At 33.4% G+C, this 23,320-nt stretch overlaps 1 protein-coding gene and 2 pseudogenes across 1 annotated transcript; 2 read left to right on the top strand and 1 right to left on the bottom strand.

Moving 5' to 3' along the window:
- Positions 1 to 1,751: 1,751 nt before the first annotated feature.
- On the top strand, positions 1,752 to 6,061 carry LOC143542319 (peptidyl-prolyl cis-trans isomerase FKBP62-like). The gene is made up of 12 exons (XM_077034933.1): positions 1,752 to 1,970; positions 2,638 to 2,724; positions 3,606 to 3,866; positions 3,956 to 4,111; positions 4,206 to 4,388; positions 4,498 to 4,587; positions 4,682 to 4,857; positions 4,948 to 5,073; positions 5,175 to 5,321; positions 5,404 to 5,531; positions 5,627 to 5,738; positions 5,823 to 6,061. The coding sequence occupies exons 1-12, from the start codon at positions 1,784 to 1,786 to the stop codon at positions 5,865 to 5,867; spliced, it is 1,698 nt and encodes a 565-aa protein (XP_076891048.1). The 5' UTR covers positions 1,752 to 1,783; the 3' UTR covers positions 5,868 to 6,061.
- A 706-nt stretch (positions 6,062 to 6,767) lies between these two features.
- Positions 6,768 to 6,888, top strand: LOC143542328 (small nucleolar RNA U3; annotated as a pseudogene).
- A 23-nt stretch (positions 6,889 to 6,911) lies between these two features.
- LOC143542285 (acidic endochitinase-like) lies at positions 6,912 to 7,765 on the bottom strand (annotated as a pseudogene).
- Positions 7,766 to 23,320: the final 15,555 nt, after the last annotated feature.

Raw genomic sequence — 23,320 nt, 5'->3', positions numbered from 1 at the left:
TAAGATGCTGGAATAAAAGGGGAGATGATGGTAACCGGAACACACTGAACCCGCCAACAACACACAAAATAGGCCACAACCATAAACCCCGCTGCCGTATCAACCGCTATAACCATCGACACCGTCCGCGCCACTGGTACCAAGAGTCTGTAATCAAACCCGGCAACAGTGACTATGGTGAGGTAGACGGAGCGTGGTGCGAACACTGTTTTTGAAAACCAACATCACTTTCATCTTTTTTTTTTGTGTTCATTACTCTCTGCAACATAAACAAAAGCCAAAATGTACAATGAACAAAAGCAACTTATAGAAAAACTGTAACTATTTATTACATCCTCCAAGTGCATTGACAACAGCCCCAATTAACCTCTAAATGTAATTGTTTATTACTGCAATGCAACACTTGAATATACACTCAATTATACCTATGAAAATCAATTCTAATGAAATTAAAAAAATGATGAATTACCTAACTATGTTTATGAAGGCAACTAACTGTATACCAGAATCCCAGTTTGGTATACAATTCTATCTATATTTGAGAGCAAGAACAAATTGATACGTTGTTGTTAAATAATGTAATTGATTTGACCTAAAAGCAATATAAACATAACAATTACGAAGGATGTGTAATTAGTGATTACCGATGCTAAAGGGAAGATTTTGAACGATCAAATTAACAAACAGAGAACACACCGATTGTCAGACATAACTGAAGTGGGTTGAAGGTGAGAAAGCAACTGAAGCCAGAGGACACGTGGGTTGAAAGTGAGATGGAGAAGCGGTGATCTACACGTGATATGCTATACAACTTTTACTGCAGTCTGTACAACCACTGATGCACAATTTCAGTGTAAATATATAAATAGTAAGGGATGATGACCAAAATGACCTTTTTTATCAACAACATTTCATGACTAACTCTCTTGAACAAAAAATTCCCAAAATTAACTTTTTAAACTGTCGGATCCAACATATCAGAACTGACACCAGACGGATCTATTTGCCACCATTCTGTTTTTTAAACCTCCGACATATAGACACACATACACTTAAACGGTCGACAATTGATCTATTCCGTCGGGTTTCGTATCTATTCTCTCGGACTTTACATCTATTATGTCGGCCCGACAGAATAATATTCCATAAGAAATTGAAGCTCGACGAAATAGATACAGAGGCTCAACATAATAGATATGAATCCCGATTCCCGACAGAATAGATCCTGACCGACCATTTAAATGTATATGTGTCTAGATGTGGTTAGTTTAAAATTGAAAGAGTATCAAATAGATATGTCAGATGTCATTTCTAATATGTTGTATCCGACAATTTAAAAGGTGACCATTTTAGATAACTTTGGTTCATGGGATTGGTAAAGAAATGTTTGTAAAAAAGTCTATTTTGATCCTATCCCTAACTATAATTTATTTATTTATTTTACAAAAAACATATATTTATAAAACTTTTAACCTAAAGTTTATAAAACACCCCTTCCGAAAAACCATCCCGTCAACAATCACTGACCGTCAGATCACTTCATCAGATCATCACGCACCCTCACGAAATCTCGAGACTAACGTCAACGTGACCTCTCTCTCTCGAACAATCCTGACCCTCCATTATTATTATTATTATTATTATTATTATTATTATTCTCCAAACCCTTCCGAACACTCTAGAACTACACTCACACATATAAAACCCCTCTTTCATCACCACTCACATCAACCATTAATTAACCAATTAGTTCAAGTTTAATCCAATTCAAATTCAAGCTACAATGGATGACGATTTCGATATTCCAGCAGCTGATGAGATGAACGATGAGTTTATGGATGAAGTTGATGATGCTCCGGTGACGTTGAAGGTCGGAGAAGAGAAGGAGATCGGTAATCAAGGCTTGAAGAAGAAGCTGCTTAAGGAAGGTGAAGGCTGGGACACTCCAGAAAATGGAGATGAAGTTGAAGGTAGTATAATTATTAATTAGGTTTTAATTTGTACGGTTTTTACGATCTAGGTTTCAGGCTGCGGATCCGGTACAAATAAAATTAGCTAGTTATAATTGGAGTAGTACAGTTTTAAACTAGAGTAATTATGTTATAAAAAAATTGAAATGTGTAATAATAAGTTATAGAGTAATAGTAATTACACTAGTGTTAACATAATTACTTAGTTATTTGTACACTTCTCACGATAAAAGTCTTTCATTTGTATATGATTCATACACTACGGCCCTGTTTGTTTTTTTAGAGATTTAAGTCTGAATCTGAATACCACATAGGTGGTTCAAATCTGAATCATTAAGAGGTGGAGGCTAGAGACGAACCTCTAGTCGTCGGAGATGGAGCCTAGTCTCCGGGTTAAAAGTTAATGGAGGCCGGAGACAAACGTATGTTTTTTTTTGGGTTAAGAGGTTTTCAGACCCACTAACTAAAAGCTCTTACTGGTTCAGATGCTATTAAGACGCTGAACCTCTTAATGCTAGAAAAAAAACAAACAGCCCCACGTCTGATTACGTCTGACCGAATCAGACGTTTTCCTCTGTTCAGAGAAAAGAGGCAAAAACAAACAGGGCCTAAATATACATATATTGCTTAAATATATTGTTTAAATATATAATTATTGTTTTGGCAGTTCATTATACTGGAACGCTGCTTGATGGAACGCAGTTTGATTCGAGTCGGGATAGAGGAGAAACGTTTAAGTTTACTCTAGGTCAAGGTGAGTCTACTTTCTGTTTATTGCTGCTTCTGATTATTAATTAATAATATCAAGAGTGTTCCACTTAATACAACTGTAAGCTAGTGAGGCAGGATGCTATGTTATATATATAAGCTATGAATGATTGTATGCATGTGTGTTTTTATTAATGTCTTGTTTTGTAAGCTTGAACGAAATATAGCTCTAGTGATGTTGACGATGTTGCTTTCTGTGATACGCAAACTGTTAAAAGCAAGTGTTAGTGGCTTTTGAATAAACTAACTAATGCTTTTGATTATCTTGATAAGGGTTGGCATGTATAGCTAAACCGGAACTAAATTAATGTAACAAACATTTATTTAATCGATGGTTTTGATTTGGTTAAGTGGTAACCGAATGATAAAAAATTGTGGTTTGGTTATGGTTTTGTGTGGCATAACCAAATTAACCGAAGTTTTTTATATCATTTATCACTTAACCAACTTAACCAGACGAGTGGTTAATTGTTTGGCTTACTTAATTTGGGCACAGTTTTGTTTTATGCTTACCTTCATTCTATTCCAGATAATCAAGATTATTGTTTTTTGGCAAACTGCTATCAGTTGCTACTGCGGTTTGTATATAATTGAAAGCAAGATCAACGATAACACTAAAGCTATCATGTTCATCTTAGAAAACAACTTATTAATGGAATATAAGAATGACAAATCATTCACAACTTATATGCATTATCCGGCCTGTTCGAACTACCAACCAATATTCTTTGCTTTGCTGCAAGAACTCATGGATTTGGTTCTGGTAACTCAAGTAGACGCCTCCTGGGATGTCAAAACCCTGATTCATGCACACCTTTACTTTGAGACGCTGATTAATATGATAATATTTGTTCTTTGACGACTCAGGACAAGTGATCAAGGGATGGGATTTGGGTATCAAGACCATGAAGAAGGGTGAAAACGCACTCTTCACCATACCTGCTGACCTAGCATACGGTGAAGCCGGTTCGCCCCCAAAAATCCCTCCAAAAGCCACCCTCCAGTTTGATGTGGAATTGATTTCTTGGGTTAGTGTCAAGGACATCTGCAAGGATGGTGGTATCTTCAAGAAGATTGTTAAGGAAGGAGAGAAGTGGGAGAACCCTAAGGACCTTGATGAGGTTTTAGGTACTTTTCTCAAATCCACTTTTCTTGCTTTTTGATTCTTGACTTCATGTTCATGTTATTTAACATATATTAAATTTTTATAAATGCAGTGACTTATGAGGTTCAACTTGAGGATGGGACTCAAGTTGCTAAATCAGATGGAGTTGAGTTTACGGTACAAGATGGTCATTTTTGCCCTGCTCTGTCTAAGGCTGTAAAGACAATGAAGAAAGGGGAAAAGGTCATCCTTACAGTCAAACCAGAATGTAAGTGTTTTGTTATGTATTTTATAAAAAATCTTGAATTGAGTATTTGAGTGGCGAAAGAAGGATGATACATTTGTGGTTTCATGGGTTGCAGATGGATTTGGGGAGAAGGGGAAACCTGAGGCTTCAATTCCAGCAAATGCTACACTACTGATCACACTGGAACTTCTATCATGGAAAGTGGTGTCAACTGTTACAGATGACAAGAAAGTTATCAAGAAAATCTTGAAAGAAGGAGAGGGATATGAACGCCCGAATGAAGGAGCTGTTGTGCAGGGTAAGCAAAGTTTAATATTTTTATGTTTTTTTACCGGTTTGCTGCACGATCTATTTTGCATATTATGTCTATTTTGCATATTATGTCTAAAATTGGTTATGATGAACAGTTAAGCTGATTGGTAAGCTAGAAGATGGAACTGTATTCATCAAAAAAGGCCATGATGATTCGGAGCCTTTGGAGTTCAAGACAGACGAAGGTATGCATGTATCTACATCATCTAAAGTTTGTTTATTTAGCATGTTTGTTTTCAAATATTTCAAAAATGATTATATTGGTGTTTGCATAAACAGAGCAAGTGATTGATGGGTTGGACCGAGCTGTGATGACAATGAAGAAAGGTGAACTAGCTCTTGTGACAGTCGCACCAGAATACGCCTTCGGTTCTACCGGTTCTGAGCAAGAATTAGCAGTGGTCCCACCTAATGCTACTGTTGTTTATGAAGTTGAGCTTGTTTCTTTTGTTAAGGTATGTTTACATTCTGGATAAATCCACACTCATATATTTTAAATTTAATTTTTATTGTTTGTATCTTATCTCAACATTCTTTATTTTCAGGACAAGGAATCTTGGGACATGAACACGACCCAAGAGAAGATCGAGGCAGCTGGCAAAAAGAAGGAAGAAGGAAATGCGTTCTTTAAAGCCGGTAAATATAAGAAAGCAATAAAGCGCTACGAGAAGGTAATATTCAATGTTATAACTCTCAACACCAACTTTTTTGTTATCAACATTGCGTGTATGTCAGTTAAATAATATGTAACTTTCTATCTTTTGAATCTCAGGCTGCTAAGTACATCGAGTATGATACTAATTTTGAAGAAGACGAGAAGAAACAAGCAAAAGCATTGAAAATTACTTGCAATCTTAATAATGCAGCCTGCCAGTTGAAACTTAAGGAGTACAAACAGGCTGAAAAGCTTTGCACCAAGGTTAGATTAGATAGATATGTTCTTTTCTTTTTTTTAATTAATTATATTAATGTGTACTAACGAAGGCCGGTAATTTACACAGGTACTGGAACTTGAGAGTACGAATGTGAAGGCCTTGTACCGGAGGGCTCAAGCTTACATAAACGTGGCTGATTTGGATCTTGCAGAGATTGATATTAAGAAAGCTCTCGAGATCGACCCGAATAACAAGTAAGAACCTTTTAATACTTCTTTGATTATTTTTATTATTGTGTTGAATATGGAAGTTATTAATGTGTTTTGTTTTTTTATTATTGGACAATTAGGGATGTGAAACTTGAATACAAAGTGCTGAAGGAGAAGATAAAGGAATATAATAAAAAGGATGCCAAGTTTTATGGAAATATGTTTGCCAAGATGACCAAGTCATCTTCCAATGTAAGTCTTCTTTTTTTTTTTTAGGAAATATTTGTAATTAAAAAAGGTGTGATTATTGATATACATTTTGTTTGTTTTATGCAGAAAGCAAAGGAGGCAGAGCCAATGAGCATTGACAGCAAGGCATAAGAGTGTGATTGTAGTGCATGAGTTTTCTGGGATTTTTACGGTCTAGTATTCTCTTATCAAGTTGTTGTGTGTTGACAATGGTGATTTTTTTTTCTCGTTTATGTTAGAAGTGATACTGTTAACTGAATTGTATTTGGTAAAAACATAATCAAGATGCAAAAGATTGTGTTGAGGCCTTTTACTTTGTTTTCATTTTCGCTATTCTTGCAATGTGTTGGTTTATACATGCATGCACGTGCTTCGATTCTTGCAATGATTTGAGTCTTGAGAAAAAAGACTGCTATTGTCATTAATAACTGAAATCATGTCACTTGCTAGTTGAGTTATAGAAAATCGAACACCCAAAACGAGTGTATGAAGTTCTGGTTTAAAGTAAATCAGTCCATGTTACGTGACAGGAACAAGAGTGAGTAAAGCAAGTGTCAATCTGGTTACAAACTTACAACCCAGTTAGTTAAATGTGTTTTGTATTTCAATCCAAATCCAGCGTCTCGTATCCATAAGGACACTGATGATCTTAAACGATCACAGGCTAAAATAGCACGTAGCAAGTCTTTTGTAGACCAAAATATAAATGGCGACGAACTCAGATTTCACCCGTCTTGTTGAAATTACTTTAGCTGATAAGCTAGCAAGCTCTCTAGTGACGGCTTCAGTAACAAGCTTACAAAGGCAATAATGCGACTATAACGTGTACTCATATGCTTTAAAGACTGTACAATACTTATGATTTGAGCGAGATCCTTTTGACCTTGCGCCAACAAATGTGAAGGGTGAAGGTTCAAAAGAATGATTCATGACAAAAAACAGATACCAACATAATGTGCTATTTTTTGTCCCACATCGGTTATGTATGAAAATAGAAGGCATCATATAAGCAGCACTGGGTGATGAGTTAGCACGACCTTAGTTGAACAGGATCTGTTCTATAGGCTTGTTTCTCTGTATTCTTTCCTCCTAAGAAGACTGAAACCAATGTCTGGTTGATGAACCAAGACTCTGTAACCAGAGCGGACAGAACATAATCCTTTTTTGTATTTCTTTTCAAACGCCGAACACCGGTTCGACCATATGCCTGCAAGGCTGCACAAAATATCTTGGTTGCCGGTATCTCCGTAGTCCATTGCTTCCAAGCATCTTCAAGATTAGTGATACCTCCAGAGGTCTTGGTTCATCAACCAGAGCGGACAGAACATAATCCTTTTTTGTATTTCTTTTCAAACGCCGAACACCGGTTCGACCATATGCCTGCAAGGCTGCACAAAATATCTTGGTTGCCGGTATCTCCGTAGTCCATTGCTTCCAAGCATCTTCAAGATTAGTGATACCTCCAGAGTACTGACAGGGCAGGTGGTTATATAACTGAACCCAAACATAGTCAAACAGACCTGTTTTAAGCGCGACTACAATATATGCATCTGGGAACGGACGCTAGAAAGATACCTTTCCAGGTCATCCCAGTGTTGCGTAGTTCCTCCTTCGATATCAAAATCGATTCCATCTAAAACTACCTCACCAAGTGGACGGATGGATGATTTGCCACCTAAGAAGTTGTTCCAAAGGTAAGTGGCGACTTGTTTTGCAGCCGTTGCTCCTCCGAGAGTGAGCATCACCTTGATTCCTTTAGCTTGATATGACTTAATATCGGTTGTTAAATAGGTGCAGCCGTTGCTGTATGGATCACAATGGCCCGCAAGATTAATCATTGGTGTCTGGCAGTTTCCAAATGTTGCTAGAAATGCAAGGTTGACAAAATCATAGTTTCCTGTCGAGCAAGTCTCGGCTAACGTGCCCTCGCCACCGTTTTGACCCCAGTAGATAGCAATACCACCCGCATTCGTATTTACTGCCAATAAGAACATTATTGAAGAGAAAAGTACTAAAGTGTATGCCATTTTGAGAACAAAAAGAAAATTGAGTTGACTATGTAATATGTGATTTAGTGTTTGGGAAGTTTAGTTTTGTTGTTTTTAATTTTTTAAAAATTAAGCATTTTAGTGGGCACTCTGCTGAATCCTATTTTAGCTTATGAAGGATTAATAGAAATCATTTGAGTGTTTTTGCTTGTCACTTAATTATCTTCTGTTTGTTCTTTCTTCATGTCTTTTGCATAAACTTTTGTCCATTTTAAAGAAAATCAACTTATGGTTTCTTAATCTAAAGTATCAGACAAATTTGTATCTTTCTTATTGTCACTAAGTAGGGGTGTTAAATGGGCCGTATGTGAGTCAAACTCGAAAATTGTGAAACCTGAACACGACATGATGTCCATTTATCTTTTATAATTTGGCATAAATTCCCGATCAACTTAAGATTGACTTAAAACATATTTTTTAATAATATTCTTAAAATAAATGGGTCTGACCCGAAACAACCCATTTAGCAAAATGGGTCCACTACTGACTGGAACTCGTTTGGAGTAGCTACATATTGAATTATTGATCTTCAAAGACCTTGACCAAATCAAAATAAGGGTGAAAACAAACATGCATAGATTGAAAGTCTTTTCAGGACCGCAGCCAAGAACGCTTGGTGAACTTGAACTGCACCACACCCAACTCTCGAAACATACATGTCGAAATTATTTTTGTCTTGTTGAAGTTTATTTATCTAATATACAAAACTAGCAAACTCTTTAGTGACAGTTTCTGTAACAAGGTTACAAAGACACTAAATGCTATTACGACGTGTACAGTTGTACTCGTATGCTTTAAAGATTGTACGTCGCTTATGATTTGAGCAAGATATTTTTGCACCAAAAAATGTTATCGTTAAGACGAGAATTATTTAAAAAGCGAAACTTAACTTATTTACTAATCTCATGAGATACATAAGTTATAACTATAATGTTTCTGGTTTTTTTTATAGTTGACCAAGTCTACAAACGGTTTTGTCCCACATCGGTTGGCAATGAAAAGTGAAGGCATCATATATACAGCACCGGGAGACGGAATGGCACGACCTTTCTTGAACAGCATCTAGACATCTCTGTATTTTTATTCCTAAGAAGACAGAAACCCGGCATGGTTACATGGTTGTCTGACAGACAACATATTATATTTTTTAAGCGATATGCCTTAACCCGATAAGGTATTCGACACATATTTTCTTAATCAGTTTATAATTATATCACTTTTTAAACATTATATCAATTTTCTACATTTATAAAACATTTTTCACTCAGTTGTTAACAACCTCGTTGTTTTAAAACCATATATATTACTCTCGTTGTTTTAAAACCATATATTACTTAAATTTTACACAACTTTCTATTAACTATAATACATATTATATGGTTGAATGTTTCAAGCTTTACTAGGATGTTCTTGACAAAACACTACCAAATTGACAGTAACAATCAACATCGGAGACGAACCGCAATGGTTGTATGAACTGTCACCAATGTTGAAGTAAATCCATGCTTATCAATAATATCATTTTTATGTTTTTTTTGTACATTAATCATAATGCTCAAAAGTTGTACATTGTTCATACTTCATAGTTTAATAGCCCACTGGTCACTCACATGTACTATCATCTTACAAGCCTCTAATTGTAGCTTGAAAAATTATCACAAAGAGAAAAAGAAGAGTAATTATCATAGCACAAACACTAATGCTTGACGATGCAATTTCTACTGATGCTGATGGTAGTCGAGCTGATCTCAACTTCTTCAAAGACTTCAATCGTTCAATCCTTGCACGTTTCTTCATAACCAGCTCGGAAATCTCCTTAACCAACCGCATATCACTTGCACTCAATGTCGGTCCTCTACGTGGCCGGGGTGGTTTGCAAGCCTTCTTTGTGTTTTTACCCTTTTGTTTCTCTTTTGAACTTGTTTTCCCTATAACTGCCATGCTAATATTATTAATATTATTATGTTCCCTCTTTTCGCCTTCAAATTTATCCTTAATCAACGATTCAATGTCACGATTCGCGTTAGCATCATCGATGTTTTCACCACCGTAGAATCCTTGGAAACTCAAAGTTAAACCTAGTGATCTAAGCATGTTCTTGACTCTTTTGCCAGGTGTCACCTGCTCGCATTCACTTTGGTTACTCTCGATGTCTACAACGGGTTCGCTTTCTTTCACCATCTTATTAAACTTTTAATATTATCTAGAAATCTTCAGATCTTGTAACAACCACCCAATTCTCTAAATTTGTGCATGAACATATGATCACATCATGTTAATTAGTTGTTACACATAGTTTCATTTTCTCAAATAACATATAACAAATTTCATAAATACATGTTACAAAAATTACAATATTAACAACTTATTCATATCAAAATTAAAGAAGCAAGTGTTACCTGAACCGATCAGTCACCTTCGAAGAAAGTTGAATATTGTAAAAGATTCAAATGTTGTGTATGAATTTTGATTTGTGAGGAACAAATGATGTACTTAAGTATAATATATTGGTTAATATCGAATACATTTTCATAAAAATGTATTTAACAAACAAAGAAAGAGATTCCCGCGGGATTATTGTCGTGTGACATGTTCTATGAAGGTTCGAGCAGGTAACAGATTCTGTTTTCACACTTTAGGTTCAATGAATAAAGCCATATTATTCAAACGCGGGATGTTTTTATATGTTTCTTTTTAAATTTAAATAGTATTATTTCTAATAGTTAGTTTTTTTTAAATAAAATACAAACGGCTTTTAACATGATAATCGTACAAACAACTTGAGTAATTATTCATCAAAATGTGTTTAGTTTGACTTAGGAATTAGGATTTTATGTGTGACAAAATCCAAAAAATTCATTTATTATGAACTTTTAATACAACAATAACTGTATAACAAAAAAATTTCCAAGCTGACCTGCTAGCTCAACACTATCCACCGGCTCTACCTCTTGGACCCTACCAGGGTCTAGATCAAAATAAACTTAAATAAGTGTGCGCTCCACACCTCGTGTCTTGTTTAATGTATGTTATGGCTCACATTGGTCGAGAAGTCAATCTGATTAAATATCTAACTCTAAATAATTATGGGGCACTAAGGAGGCATCACGTTGTAGTGACCTCGTCTCTAGTTGGGTCCAAGGAGCAACGTCCGAGGTTGGGGTTTACATGCTTGTGAATGATAAACGGATTTTACTTTTTATAGTTCTTGATATGTTAGATATATGCATGTTGCAAAAGATATAAATGTCTTCTAATTTCTTATTGTAGTTTAACCAGTATTAAGGGGGTTTGTTTGGTATGAGGTAACGAAATGGACGATGTAATGGAATGAGCGAATGAATTGATGAACGAAGTAATGGAATCCATTCCATTGGGATGTTTGATTACTATGTGGGAATGAAATGATAACTATTATTTTGTGTTGTTTGGTAGACTAGAAAAAGCCAGAATAAAATAAAAATGATAGTGAGTGGTGGTGGGTGGTAGTGGGCGGTGAGCAGGATGGGTGGTGGCGGTGGTGGCAGGGGTAGTGGTGGGCAGCGCCTTGTAGGTGGCGGTGGTGGGAGGGTGGTGGAGGCGATAAGTATGAAAAAGGGATGGAATGAAAAAAAACCCGAGCGAGTGGATGAAATGAATTTGAAGTGTTTTAAGGAGAATGAAATGAATATGGTGATGGTGATTAATCAATTGACCAAACAAATACTTTTTTTCTCATTCTCTAACAATTGTCCATTTCATTCCGCTTCTCATTTTTGTATACCAAACGCAATCTTAGAATACCGACTCATGGCCAGATGTTTGTTCTACACCTCTACTTAGGGAGCTGGAGTGAAACCGGTCCGCGACTAATCAAGTTGTTTTTTAATCAATACCTACAAGCATTGTCAAAATGGGTTGACCATGGTCACACATGAATGATGTTATACCATGGCATGTTACAAATTACAAAGCTCTGATCGTACATTAAAAGATTTATCACAGTGAAAAAAATGATAGTAAATTATCATAATTCATATATATAGCAATAAAGATTAAAGACTCGCGCTTGATGATTGATAAACCCATAATTGGACAAAGCCCAACAAACCAGGCCCAACTCAGTATGGGTTGTGAAACAAACGGATGAGTGAATAAACACCAAGAAGCTAACAACAAAAACTAATATTGATCGTTAACATCTGACCTAACTACATAACTACATGTTTATAACTCGATATCACTTCAAGTGTACAAGTGACGGAATTTGTACATGAAGTTTCTTAGAACGCCTCCAACTGGAGGGGACAGGCTTGTCCATGTCGACATTGTACAATTGATCTCCTCTCTCTCTCTCTCCCCTCCCCTTCGTCGTTTGAGTGTAATTTGACGCTCCAAAAAATATCAAATAGCCCATCATCCAACAAACTTCTTAAACTTAAGGATATCAATAAAGCTATCTATATTAATAAAAGTAGGGAGGCTACTTGGGGCCAATTTTATATGTATTTACAATAAAAAGTATGAATTTAATTTATATTTAACACGTTTAGAAACGCGAATTAATTTTTTATATGTTTCATGCTTAAAATTGTGAATTAGTTTTTATACGTTAGAGAGTGAAAACTAAGTTTTATGTTTACATAAATGATCTTACATTCTAGGTTCTGTAGTTCTTCATATGTTAGGTACATACATATTATATTACACACACTTGAGTAGTTAAGCTAATGCTTGATGAAACATTTAAATGGGTCGTATCACTTAAATTATATACATACATGTGTGTATTATAAACTTTTGTAAAAAAGAAAACTTAAATCCATTTACACGTTAATAAACTATTACGGAGTTAAGCTTCCATTCATGGTTATAAATCACATCGATGTTCAAAATTTATAAAAGACTTCCAATTTCTTATTGAAGTTTAACCGAGATTCATTTCATCTTATTATCTTAATACTTTAAATACTTGTACGATTTAATGCACTCGTAAATTTTAGGTGAGAGTAGATTAATAAGTTTTATGAATCATAAAGTTAGAGATAACTTATTTAATTGTCATAAATTAAATATGAATTTTGTAGTTCACAATTAAACATATATATTTATGACAGTATGTGTACTTTAGTCGTGGGTGTCAAATAATTAGGAATAACGATGAAATTTAAAAGTTGGTGTTAGAGATTTGATAATAATTATTTAAATTCGTGTTGGTAGGATTTATGCTTTTCAATGGGATCTCTAGGAGATTTATCTCAAAAAGGAAAATCAACCTTTTTTCCAAGTTATAATTGGTGGTAATCATTTAAAGGTAACGTACTTTGTCATGTTACATGAGAAGTATGGGATAATAGAGTGGCCAATGAAATAAAGTTAACAAAATAATATAATGGATCAAGAAATAAGAAATAAAATGAATCGTTTTAATTATATTGTCATATTTGGTTAATCTAAGGAAATAAAATTAACTTTTATATTATCATATCCGGTAAAAATAAAAAGTGACATTAATATAAAAATAGCGTTGTCACAATATAAAGAAAATTGTTCTCATTGTGATAACCTTTTTTCCAAGTTAATTTTTATACAAGCAACAAAAATAGCGTTGTCACAATATAAAGAAAATTTATTAATATAAGAAAATGGTAATGGTGGCGGCGGTGATGGTCAAGTGGTAGTGGTGGTTGCGACGGTGGTGGGTCAATGATGGTGGTGGGCAGCCTTGACAGTAGTGATGGGGCTGGTGGCTATCGTTGTTGCCGGCAGCGGCAACGGAGGTGATGATTGCAATGATGGTGGTGGTGGTCAGGTGACAGTGACAATGATGGCAGAGGTGGTGACGACAGGTGACGATGTCGACAAAATATGACGAAAAGGGAATAGATGAAAAAAAACAGGAGGTAGATAAATGATTTTAATGCATTTAAAGAATGAGATTATTTGTATAATTGGTGATCCCATGTCATTGTTCATTTTCTTTCGCATATCATTTTTACATAATAAACATAATAAACGCTACCTAATGTTTCCTTTGCTGAATATTGTCAACTCATTTTTTGTCATCTTGTTAGGTTTTAGAATATTGCATACCACTACCACTATATGTTGATTATCTGTTACTAGAAGAAAATTTATAATAATACTAATTTTGTTGGTAATTTTACACGTGTGTAATTAGATTAAATATACTATATGTTGTTTAGAAGCTTCGACATCAAGACCGTTTTCAATGTCCATAACTCAATTTGTACGTAGAGCCCTTAAAAATTTAAAAAACGAGTGTCAAAACTACATGAACTAAGAGATAAGCCTCTCAAACATGATCACACTTTATATAATCTATAATATATATAAATGAAGACATAAAAATCCTACGTGTCACAATGTGGTCGTTTCCTCTTTTTTGAGTCACCATATTTGCTTGATTTTTAAATGGAGGTTTTTCATGCATTTGACCCGAATTCATGGGTATGGGTCTTACCAAACCCAGATATTTCTTAAACGAGTTATAACATCTCATTAAATAAATAATTATTCTCACCAAATTATTGATGTAAAAATCCTATAAAATAGAATATACTAAAAAATAATAGATTATTTATTTTAAAAAAGATATATATATATATATATATATATATATATATATATATATATATATATATTATTTAAATTAAAAAACCAATTTGATAGTAAAAAAAAATAAACGGGTCTTGGGTCCCATCAAACCATAAGTATATTATTAACTTTCATAAATATTATTTATAATTAAAAAAACCAATTTTATAGTAAAAAAAATAAACGGGTCTCAGGTCTCATCAAAACCATATAACTTTAAAACCGGGTTATAACATCTCATTTATTTGTAAACAATTTATCATCAAACCATAAGTATATTATTAACTTTCATACAATAAAAAAATATAAATTCAAAATATAAATAAATATTTGAACAAACAATATAAAACAACCCCCCGTAATACGGGGTATAAACGAAAACAAAAAAAATCCTATGTGTCGCGATGTGATCGTTCCCTCTTTTTTTTGGGTCACCAGATTTGCTTTATTTTTAAATGGAGGCTTCTCATGCATTTGACCCGAATTCACAGGTATGGGTCTTATCAAACCCAGATATTTCTTAAACGGGTTATAACATCTCATTAAATTAAAAACTAATCTCACCAAATATTTAATATAAAAATCTCATAAAGTAGGAATATACTAAAAAATAATTTATGATTTATTTAAAAAAAGATATATATTATTTATAATTAAAAATCCAATTTTATAGTAAAAAAAATAAACGAGTTTTGGGTTTCATCAAACCCATATAGCTTTTAAACCGGGTTATAACATCTTATTTATTTATGAAACAATTTATCATCAAACGATAAGTATATTATGTACTTTCATATAATAAAAAAATAAATATTCAAAAAATAAATAAATATTAGAAACAAATAATATAAAACAACCCCTGTAATACGGGAGATAAAAACTAGTTTTAGTTATACATATAGAAATTATCAATTAATATTGTTAGAAATTATGATGACAAAATATACTTCCATCAACACCAAAAAAGTTATACCGGCTAATAAAATATCGAGATCTAAGAACATTTTTAACAAGTGATAGAAATTCACACACAATTGTACTAAGTAATAGTTGTACTTGAGCCAACTTGAGTTGCACATGCTATACGATAAGGATTTTCACTTACAACAAGGAGGATAATATAACAGAAACCATAACGAGTGTTTGTGCTTAATCAATACAAATTAAGAACATTTGTAATTAGTTAAACTGAAGATAATATCATGTAGATGGATGGAATAAGATATAATTATGACATCGATGTTGAAAATAGTGCATGAGATATCGTCGATGTTTATAGATTTTTTTTTATTTAAACCACCGGTCGATGCTTAAAGCGGAATGATAGATTGATAAAATAAATTTGTTAAATTATTTTTAAAAAAGGGGTGGAAAAACAATTTAACATTGAGTTAAAAATCTTGCTATTTTGATTTATAATTATATAAACACTAGTATTTTCACCCCTCGTGTTGTGTGGGGGTGGGGTGGGGGGGTCTTTTTGAATGTTTCAAAAGTACAATAAAGAGGTCGGTTCAGGTGTAGAGTCACAAACTTTGTTATAAAAGATTAAGGTTTCTACGTATATGTAGGTTGCTTAAGAACATATCTTGAATTTTACAATTGTTACAAAAGTTTAAGGTTTAAAAATATATGATTACAAAACTTGAGAGGATTATTAATTATACCACTCTAGCTCCACAAAGTATAAAACCACAATCTAAGTTTAGTTGAAATTGTTATTATATAAATGTATTCTTATTTTGTACTGAACAACCCCTTTCTTGAAAACATCATTCTCACTTAACAACAAATTTTCCGTATTTAGAAAACCACTTTGTTTGAAAAACTAGTGTGTATTTTTGTTTCATACGTCACAAAATAGAACAAAAAGGACATTTCACCTTATACATTAATGCCCCTTCTTCTATGCCCCCCACCCCCAAAGAATAGGACATGCTAACCCACATTCTAGAGACAAAAAGTTGATAATTAATTCAACTATATATTATATTTTATATTTATTTGTTGCTAAAAAGGATAAAAACATTATGCAAAGTTGCTTCCCAAACAAAAAACCTACCAAATTGGATTTACAAGAAACACACTTCCAGTTGGATACCACATAAGTGAGTAACTTTTGGGTTAGTTGAAACAAATAATTGTCCTTTACTATTAGTATACTAAGCAATGAAAAAACACCCACCAAACCCTCACCCAAAAGTGACCAAAAGTCACATTAAAAGTGAAAAATGTTACTCTTTTTCTTAATAAAATTTAAAATAGTTATTTATTAAATTGTAAATAATTTGATCAACGTAGTGGTGTTTGAGTCGAATCAAGTATGGCTAAGGTTCGGCTTGAACTCAGAATCAGAGTCAAGCTGAATCGTTTACAAACAATTTGATTTTCAACGAGTTATCTAAGCTTTTTTTTTTTTTTTTTTTTGAATGAGTTAACTTCATTTTATTTGAACAAGTGAAATGTAAGCTACTTGATACCAACGACCCTAGTTATTGTTGCTTACATTAATACCATAATTGGCATTGAAATGAATACCCTCATTGCATTTCCTTTACTGTTTAAACCTACATGTTCATATCTTTTATGTCTATACCAAATATTGCATTTACGTACAGCTACCTAAATATATAAAATAGCATAGGTTTATTTAATTTTAGATAGGGATGGTAGTGAAACCCGAACCCGATAAGAATACCTGATACCCGACATAATTGGGACGGGTCTTACCCGTCTCATTAGGGTATGAGACGGGTCTGGGTTTAGTTTTTAATTTTTTCGCGGGTCTGGACGGGTCTGGGATTTCTAATATACCCGATTTGTCACACCCCGACCAAAGGCGGGGGAACATGCCGGGGTGCAACGTGATTGAACAAATACACAAGACACTATTTAAAGTGACAATATTTATTCAACTCATTTTAGTTCAACAAATCAATAAACAACACATCTCATTCACACAACCAAGTTAAATACGAGTAGCAAATATATTGTTCGTTTTACTAATATCCTAATAGTCTTTGTAACGTTTTCGTCAAGTACTTGAGTCAACAATAGTCAAACCTGTAACATTTCATAAAATAAAGTTTGTCAACACAAAGGTTGGTGAGCAATTCATAAGTTTGAGCAACAATAGTATATAGTATGAAAAGCCACAAAACTAGTATACAAAACAATAAATAAGAGCTATAAACCTGGATAAAATAGTTATCGCTAAACAAGTTAGCGACACCTAGCTATTGGCAATTAGTCTAGGATTTTATTGACAATTGCTAATAAGCTTACATTAGCACCACCTAGCTACAAGGGGTTGCCAAGTAGTCTAGGATTTTATAGTTATCGTTAATTGCATTACGTTAACGACACCTTGCCATTGCCAAATGGTATAGGATTTATAGTTCCACCATCCAAAAGCTGTAAACACATAGGCAAATAAGCATAGAACACCAAATCGAGCAATTATTCAAGTCAAGTATACAATCACGTTTGTGGGTTTAAGACTCAAGTAAATAAAGCATTTAGTTTGATAAGTATGAAATGTCACCCAAAACGAAAGATGGAAAAAGGGGTATGAAAGTACTCACCTCGATTGACGAATCGGGAAATAATAAATGATCGACAAATAGAAAGCTTGTAAACGAAACAAACAAATCCGACTTGAAAGCTAATTGAAAATGAATAAATAAAATATATTAATGAACTTGAACTTTAACTGAAACTACATTTGAAACATTGGACGAGACGGTTCGGTTGTTAATCGGGTTACCGGTTAGTTTTCGTACAATAATCAATAATTAGAATAAAAATAATATTATTTTATTGGGCTTTTAAATAGCTAAACCAATATTAAAAGAGACAAGACGGTTTTTAAATCAAGGGTTCGGTTTTATAAAAATGAATTGATAATAAAGTTTATAATAATATTATTAATGTTAAAGATAAAAATGATAATAATGATTTTAAAATATGTTTTCATCTATCTATCTATATATATATATATATAAGTTAAATATAATAACAATGACTATTACTAATAATACTAAATTTGTATAATAATTATAACAATATTTATTATTAATAATACTAATATTAATAGTTATAGAATAGAAATCTTGTATTACTTATAATGTTGTTGATAAAAATGTTAATAATGATAAATAATGTTGATAGTAAATAATGATATCATACCCGATGTTGGTTCGATTTCTAAATGAGTTCACAAAATAACTATAATGATATTATGCTAATAATTAATGATAATAAAATGATTTTAATAGATAATGATAATATGATTTTTAATAACTTTAATAACAACTTGTATATTTATAATAATGATAATAATAATAATAATAATATCAATTAATAAATATAATAGTAAGTTACATGTAATAATACTATTAATAATCCTTATATATTGATATTAATACTATTATTAACAATAAATTTGTTAAGTATAAAAATTATATCAAAACTGGTCTAGGATGAGTTGCGAACCCGAGACCTCTAGTTTATTAACTAACGTACAAAACGACCGAACCAAAATAGTAATCGTTAATTTAAACCCATAATAAAAATACAATATCCATTTCCCCAAATAAAAAAAATAACTCCATATCCATCCAACCCAAAGCAAGAACTATAACCGATACACAACCCACTATTAACCATTTAAATCTGGAGATCAATTTATGAAAAACTCATAATACCAAAACCCCAAATTATATACCTTTTAGAGGTTCGCGAGTCGTGGCTCTATATCGGAAAGGACCGAGCCGAACCCGTTGGACACGAAGAAAATAACAGTCCCCGAGGCAGAGAGAGAGAGAAATACGAGAAATTGAGAGACAAAGAGATAGAGGGAGATAACGAGAGTTGCGGTGTGGCACGGCGGACGGACTTCCGGTCGCCGGAAAAACGAGTGGAGTGTGAGGAGGGTAGCCGGCGGCTGGGGTTTCGGACCAAAGGGAGAGAGAGAGAGGGAAACGGTCGGAGGTAGGGGGAGACGGGGTGGTGGTGTCGGAGAAAAGGGGAGGGAGTAACGTGGTGGCCGGAGATCGGTGTTGGAGGTCGCCGGAATGTCACCAGACGCCGGAAAACGCCAAGAGAGAAAGAGGGCGTTTGTGATGTTTTAATGTGATGTTTAGGTTTAGGTTTTTAGTTTAGGTGTGTGTATATGTAATGCATATTTTCAAAACAAGCCCTCCAAGTTTCAATCGTTGTTTAACACGAGTTTAAAGGTTTCCAAAGTTTATAACGAGTTTACGAAAGTCATTTTAAACCCCTTATGTTTTTCTTAACAACTTTATATTATGACAAACATCGTTTTATTCAAGATCGAAGTCTATATTAATATTATATAATAACTAAATAAGGTTCTAAGAATGTTGAATCGGTTTTACAAAAATAAAAGTTTACAAAACTAATATAAATCGTGACTCAAATTTGACGAATGTCACACGATTACCCGATAATATGGACCCGTTTACCCAAATATATACCCGACATAATTATACACACACACACACACACATAGTAACAATAAAAAAAATGGTATTAGTGTTCAACTGTCCTTCGTGTGTCCTCCATGAATATTAAAATTATATTATATACGCACTAAGATCACTTCTGAAATGAACATAATCCTATTGTATTACATCCCGCCACTCACTCATACTCTATAAATTACGTAGATCTTTTTTATATATTTCTTGGTATAATTTTTTTCTTTTTGTTAAATTGAGTGTATCATGAAACTAGAAAAATAATTTTTTTTATGTAGTATTTTCAAAACCCGGTAGAAACCAGATGGGATTTGAGTCGGACATACCCGACGGGTATTTTTAATAAACTAACGGGTATACCCGAAACCCGCGGGTATACCCGATACCCGATTGGTATTTACCCGATAAATACCCGACGGGTCTGGGACGGGGTTTTATAATCGGGTCCGGGTCTGAGAATACTTAGACCCGTCCCAAACCCGACCCATTGCCATCCTACTTTTGTATGTCGAAAAATGTATAAAGATATATCTTGTCTACACCTAGAAGTATGTATAGATTAGTTTGTTATACCTTAATCTTTACTATATACAATACACCAAATGAGGGTAAATTAAGACGCATCTTTTTAAGTAATTTACAAGTAATGAAGCACATAGTACAAGTTTAAATAGGGACAAAAAGGTCATTACAACATCAAAACTCACGTGTTTATAACTTCTTTTAAAATAGTTACAACTTTCCCCCCTCAAGTATAATCAACTTTATGTAAATTTAATGTATAGTTACAATTATTACTCTTAATCTTTTATTAATGTTTATTTATATTTTCACTTTTAACTCAACTCCCTCATGATTTTTAAACGTTAATAATTTTTTCGTACGTTAAAATTTTTTTAGAAAAATTTGTACCATAAAAACGAGTATATTTTTCTCTTTAATTTGAGTTTGATATTGTTATAGTTTTTTTTAGTAAAAAAAAGCATGTTGCGTAGGGGTGTTTGCGGTATGGTTTTGATGGTTTTCAAGTTAAACCGTGAACCAAACTGTTAGTAACAATTTTTTGTCATCGTAAACCGAAACCAAATCATTGAAATTTGAAAACGGCTGGCCAAAAACTAAAGAAAAAAATCAACCCTTAAATCATACCAATGACCGATTTCAACAGTTTTACGGCTTTAAACCAAACAATGAACACCCATAAACTTGCTACGTGATTACCAAGTCTTTGTTTCCTGCTACATCGCGCGGACGCCCATCTAGTTATTTATAAGAAAGAAAAAGAATTAACAAAATTATTTGAAAACAAATTATGTTTGAATCCTTCTGGTTTGGTGGTTCCATCTATTTGTAATTTTATATATCATTTACTAACCTTCAACTATTTGAGTCCTTGCAATTTTCAGTTTTAACCATTTGTATATAATTGACTTTACACCTTTCATTTATTCTGTTAACTTTTTGTGAAAAGATGTTACGGACTGAAACCAATGCAAGGTATGGGACTTGTCTCACATCGGTTGTATGGGCAACTGATGTGGGTTTATAAGCCAAATGGGTTCCATCACCTATCAGACTAGTCTTTTGGGTTGAGTTCTTCTGTTTGGCTTGTAACATTGGTATCAGAGCCAACCTCGAAGTGGTGGCCCACGGAGTGGTGGCCTGGAGGAAGCCAGCCGTGACCAACGTGGCCGTGACCAACGAGGACTCGGAGTGGTGGCCTGGAGTGAGCCAGCCGTGACCAACGTGGCCGTAACCAACGAGGACGTTGGCCCTTAAGGAGGGTGCATTGTTACGGACTGAAACCAATGCAAGGTATGAGACTTGTCCCACATCGGTTGTATGGGCAACTGATGTGGAGTTTATAAGCCAAATGGGTTCCCTCACCTATCAGACTAGTCTTTTGGTTGAGTTCTTCTGTTTGACTTGTAACAAAAGACATTGATGTCGCCGATGACCTGTAAATTGGGTTGGGTGTAATGGTGATTTCATTGTGTGGTGGTTTTGATAGGTGGTGGTGGTGGTGGTGACGGGTCGTTCAAGATGATGAGTAATAAAATATGTTACGAAAGGGATGGTGGTGGTTTTGTATGTTATTTATGGGTCCCACACTGTAATAAATTAATATTAACTACTATTAATTAAAGGAGTATTCATGTCTTTTTATAAAAAGTTAACAGAATAAGTTGATGGTGTTAGTTAATTGTATACATACAATTAAAACTGAAACGAAAAGGATTCAAAGTGTTAAACCGTTAAAAATTTGAGAATTGGATACAAATAGATCAAACCAACAAATCACATGGATTCAAATAAAAACTTTTTCAAATTGTTTTTTAATTTTAAGCGTAGACTTTTTAATATTATGCTCACTTAAATTCGGTATTGGTATTTTTGTTATTGATATACCAAGTTCATCCCATTTTGAGGATTTTCGGTATATTTATTATGTAATGCTTTTTATTATCATTTTAACATTTAAAACAACTAACAAACACTTCTCTTTGTTAAGCAAAGTATTTTTTTTCTTCCAATTTGTAAACTACTTTCGAAATTTATATGGATTTATGCAAACCCACCTTCGTAGTTCGTTGTCCAAAGATATAGTTAAAATGTGACCATAAAAACATGAAGAGAGTTTTAAAAGGCTAATAAATATGCTTAATGGCTGCTTTTAATTTCATTTAATAATTATTAAAAAATTAATTAGGAGTTTGTGAATGTAGGTAGATCATAGATGTGATGTGAACTTCTAAAATCTTAACCAAAAAAGTCCTAAAAGGTCAAGTTAGAAATCAACCCGACCCCAAATAGGCAAATATGCAAACGAATGGAAACACATCATATGTTTGGTTATTAGAGGGGAATGGACATTCATGGGTATCATCAATTGGTTATCTGGATTTGGTGAAACTCATACCTGTAAATTCGGGTTAAATGTATAAGAAGTCTTCATTTACAAATAAAGTAATCTGGTGACTTCCGAAAATATAGGAAGTTTTCTTTTATATATATATTTAAAATAAAGTAACAAAGTTAGTTTATTATAATTTATTAGTTTTCATTTCTTAGTCTTAAGTATGCGAGGAAAGTCAAATGGTGAATATCACTATTAAAAGAAGTTAACTGTAAACAAGACTTTATTTTAATTCTTTGATTTTTATATATTAGTTTTCCACATAATAAAAAACTGAAAGAACGTAGCGTTAATGTCAAATACTTGTTGGCACATATCATGTGATTGTTGATAATTATTATTCTTATATTAAAGGCCAAATGCTTAAGTCACTTACCATGTGACTATTGCCTATCACCCAAATAAACATTAAAACCTTTTCAAAATTATTCATTCTTTTAATTTTCGTGCACTGAATCCGGCCTACAAAATGGAAACTTTGTCTTTTTAATTTAATAAAACATATATGTACACATATATGCC

The sequence above is a fragment of the Bidens hawaiensis genome, unplaced genomic scaffold (assembly GCF_021521415.1).
Source record: "Bidens hawaiensis isolate Kalapana, Puna unplaced genomic scaffold, B.hawaiensis_p1.1 tig00012815_1, whole genome shotgun sequence".
Classification (NCBI taxonomy): Eukaryota; Viridiplantae; Streptophyta; class Magnoliopsida; order Asterales; family Asteraceae; genus Bidens; species Bidens hawaiensis.
The sequence above is the reverse complement of the archived record's forward strand: the minus strand, read 5'-3'. Positions and strand labels throughout refer to the sequence as shown.

Coding starts and splice junctions, on each gene's coding strand:
- LOC143542319 (XM_077034933.1), top strand. CDS start 1,784: ATGGATGACGATTTCGATATTCCAGCAGCTGATGAGATGAACGATGAG. Junction 5,322..5,403: donor CTGAAAAGCTTTGCACCAAG/GTTAGATTAGAT, acceptor TAATTTACACAG/GTACTGGAACTTGAGAGTAC. Junction 5,532..5,626: donor GAGATCGACCCGAATAACAA/GTAAGAACCTTT, acceptor TTGGACAATTAG/GGATGTGAAACTTGAATACA.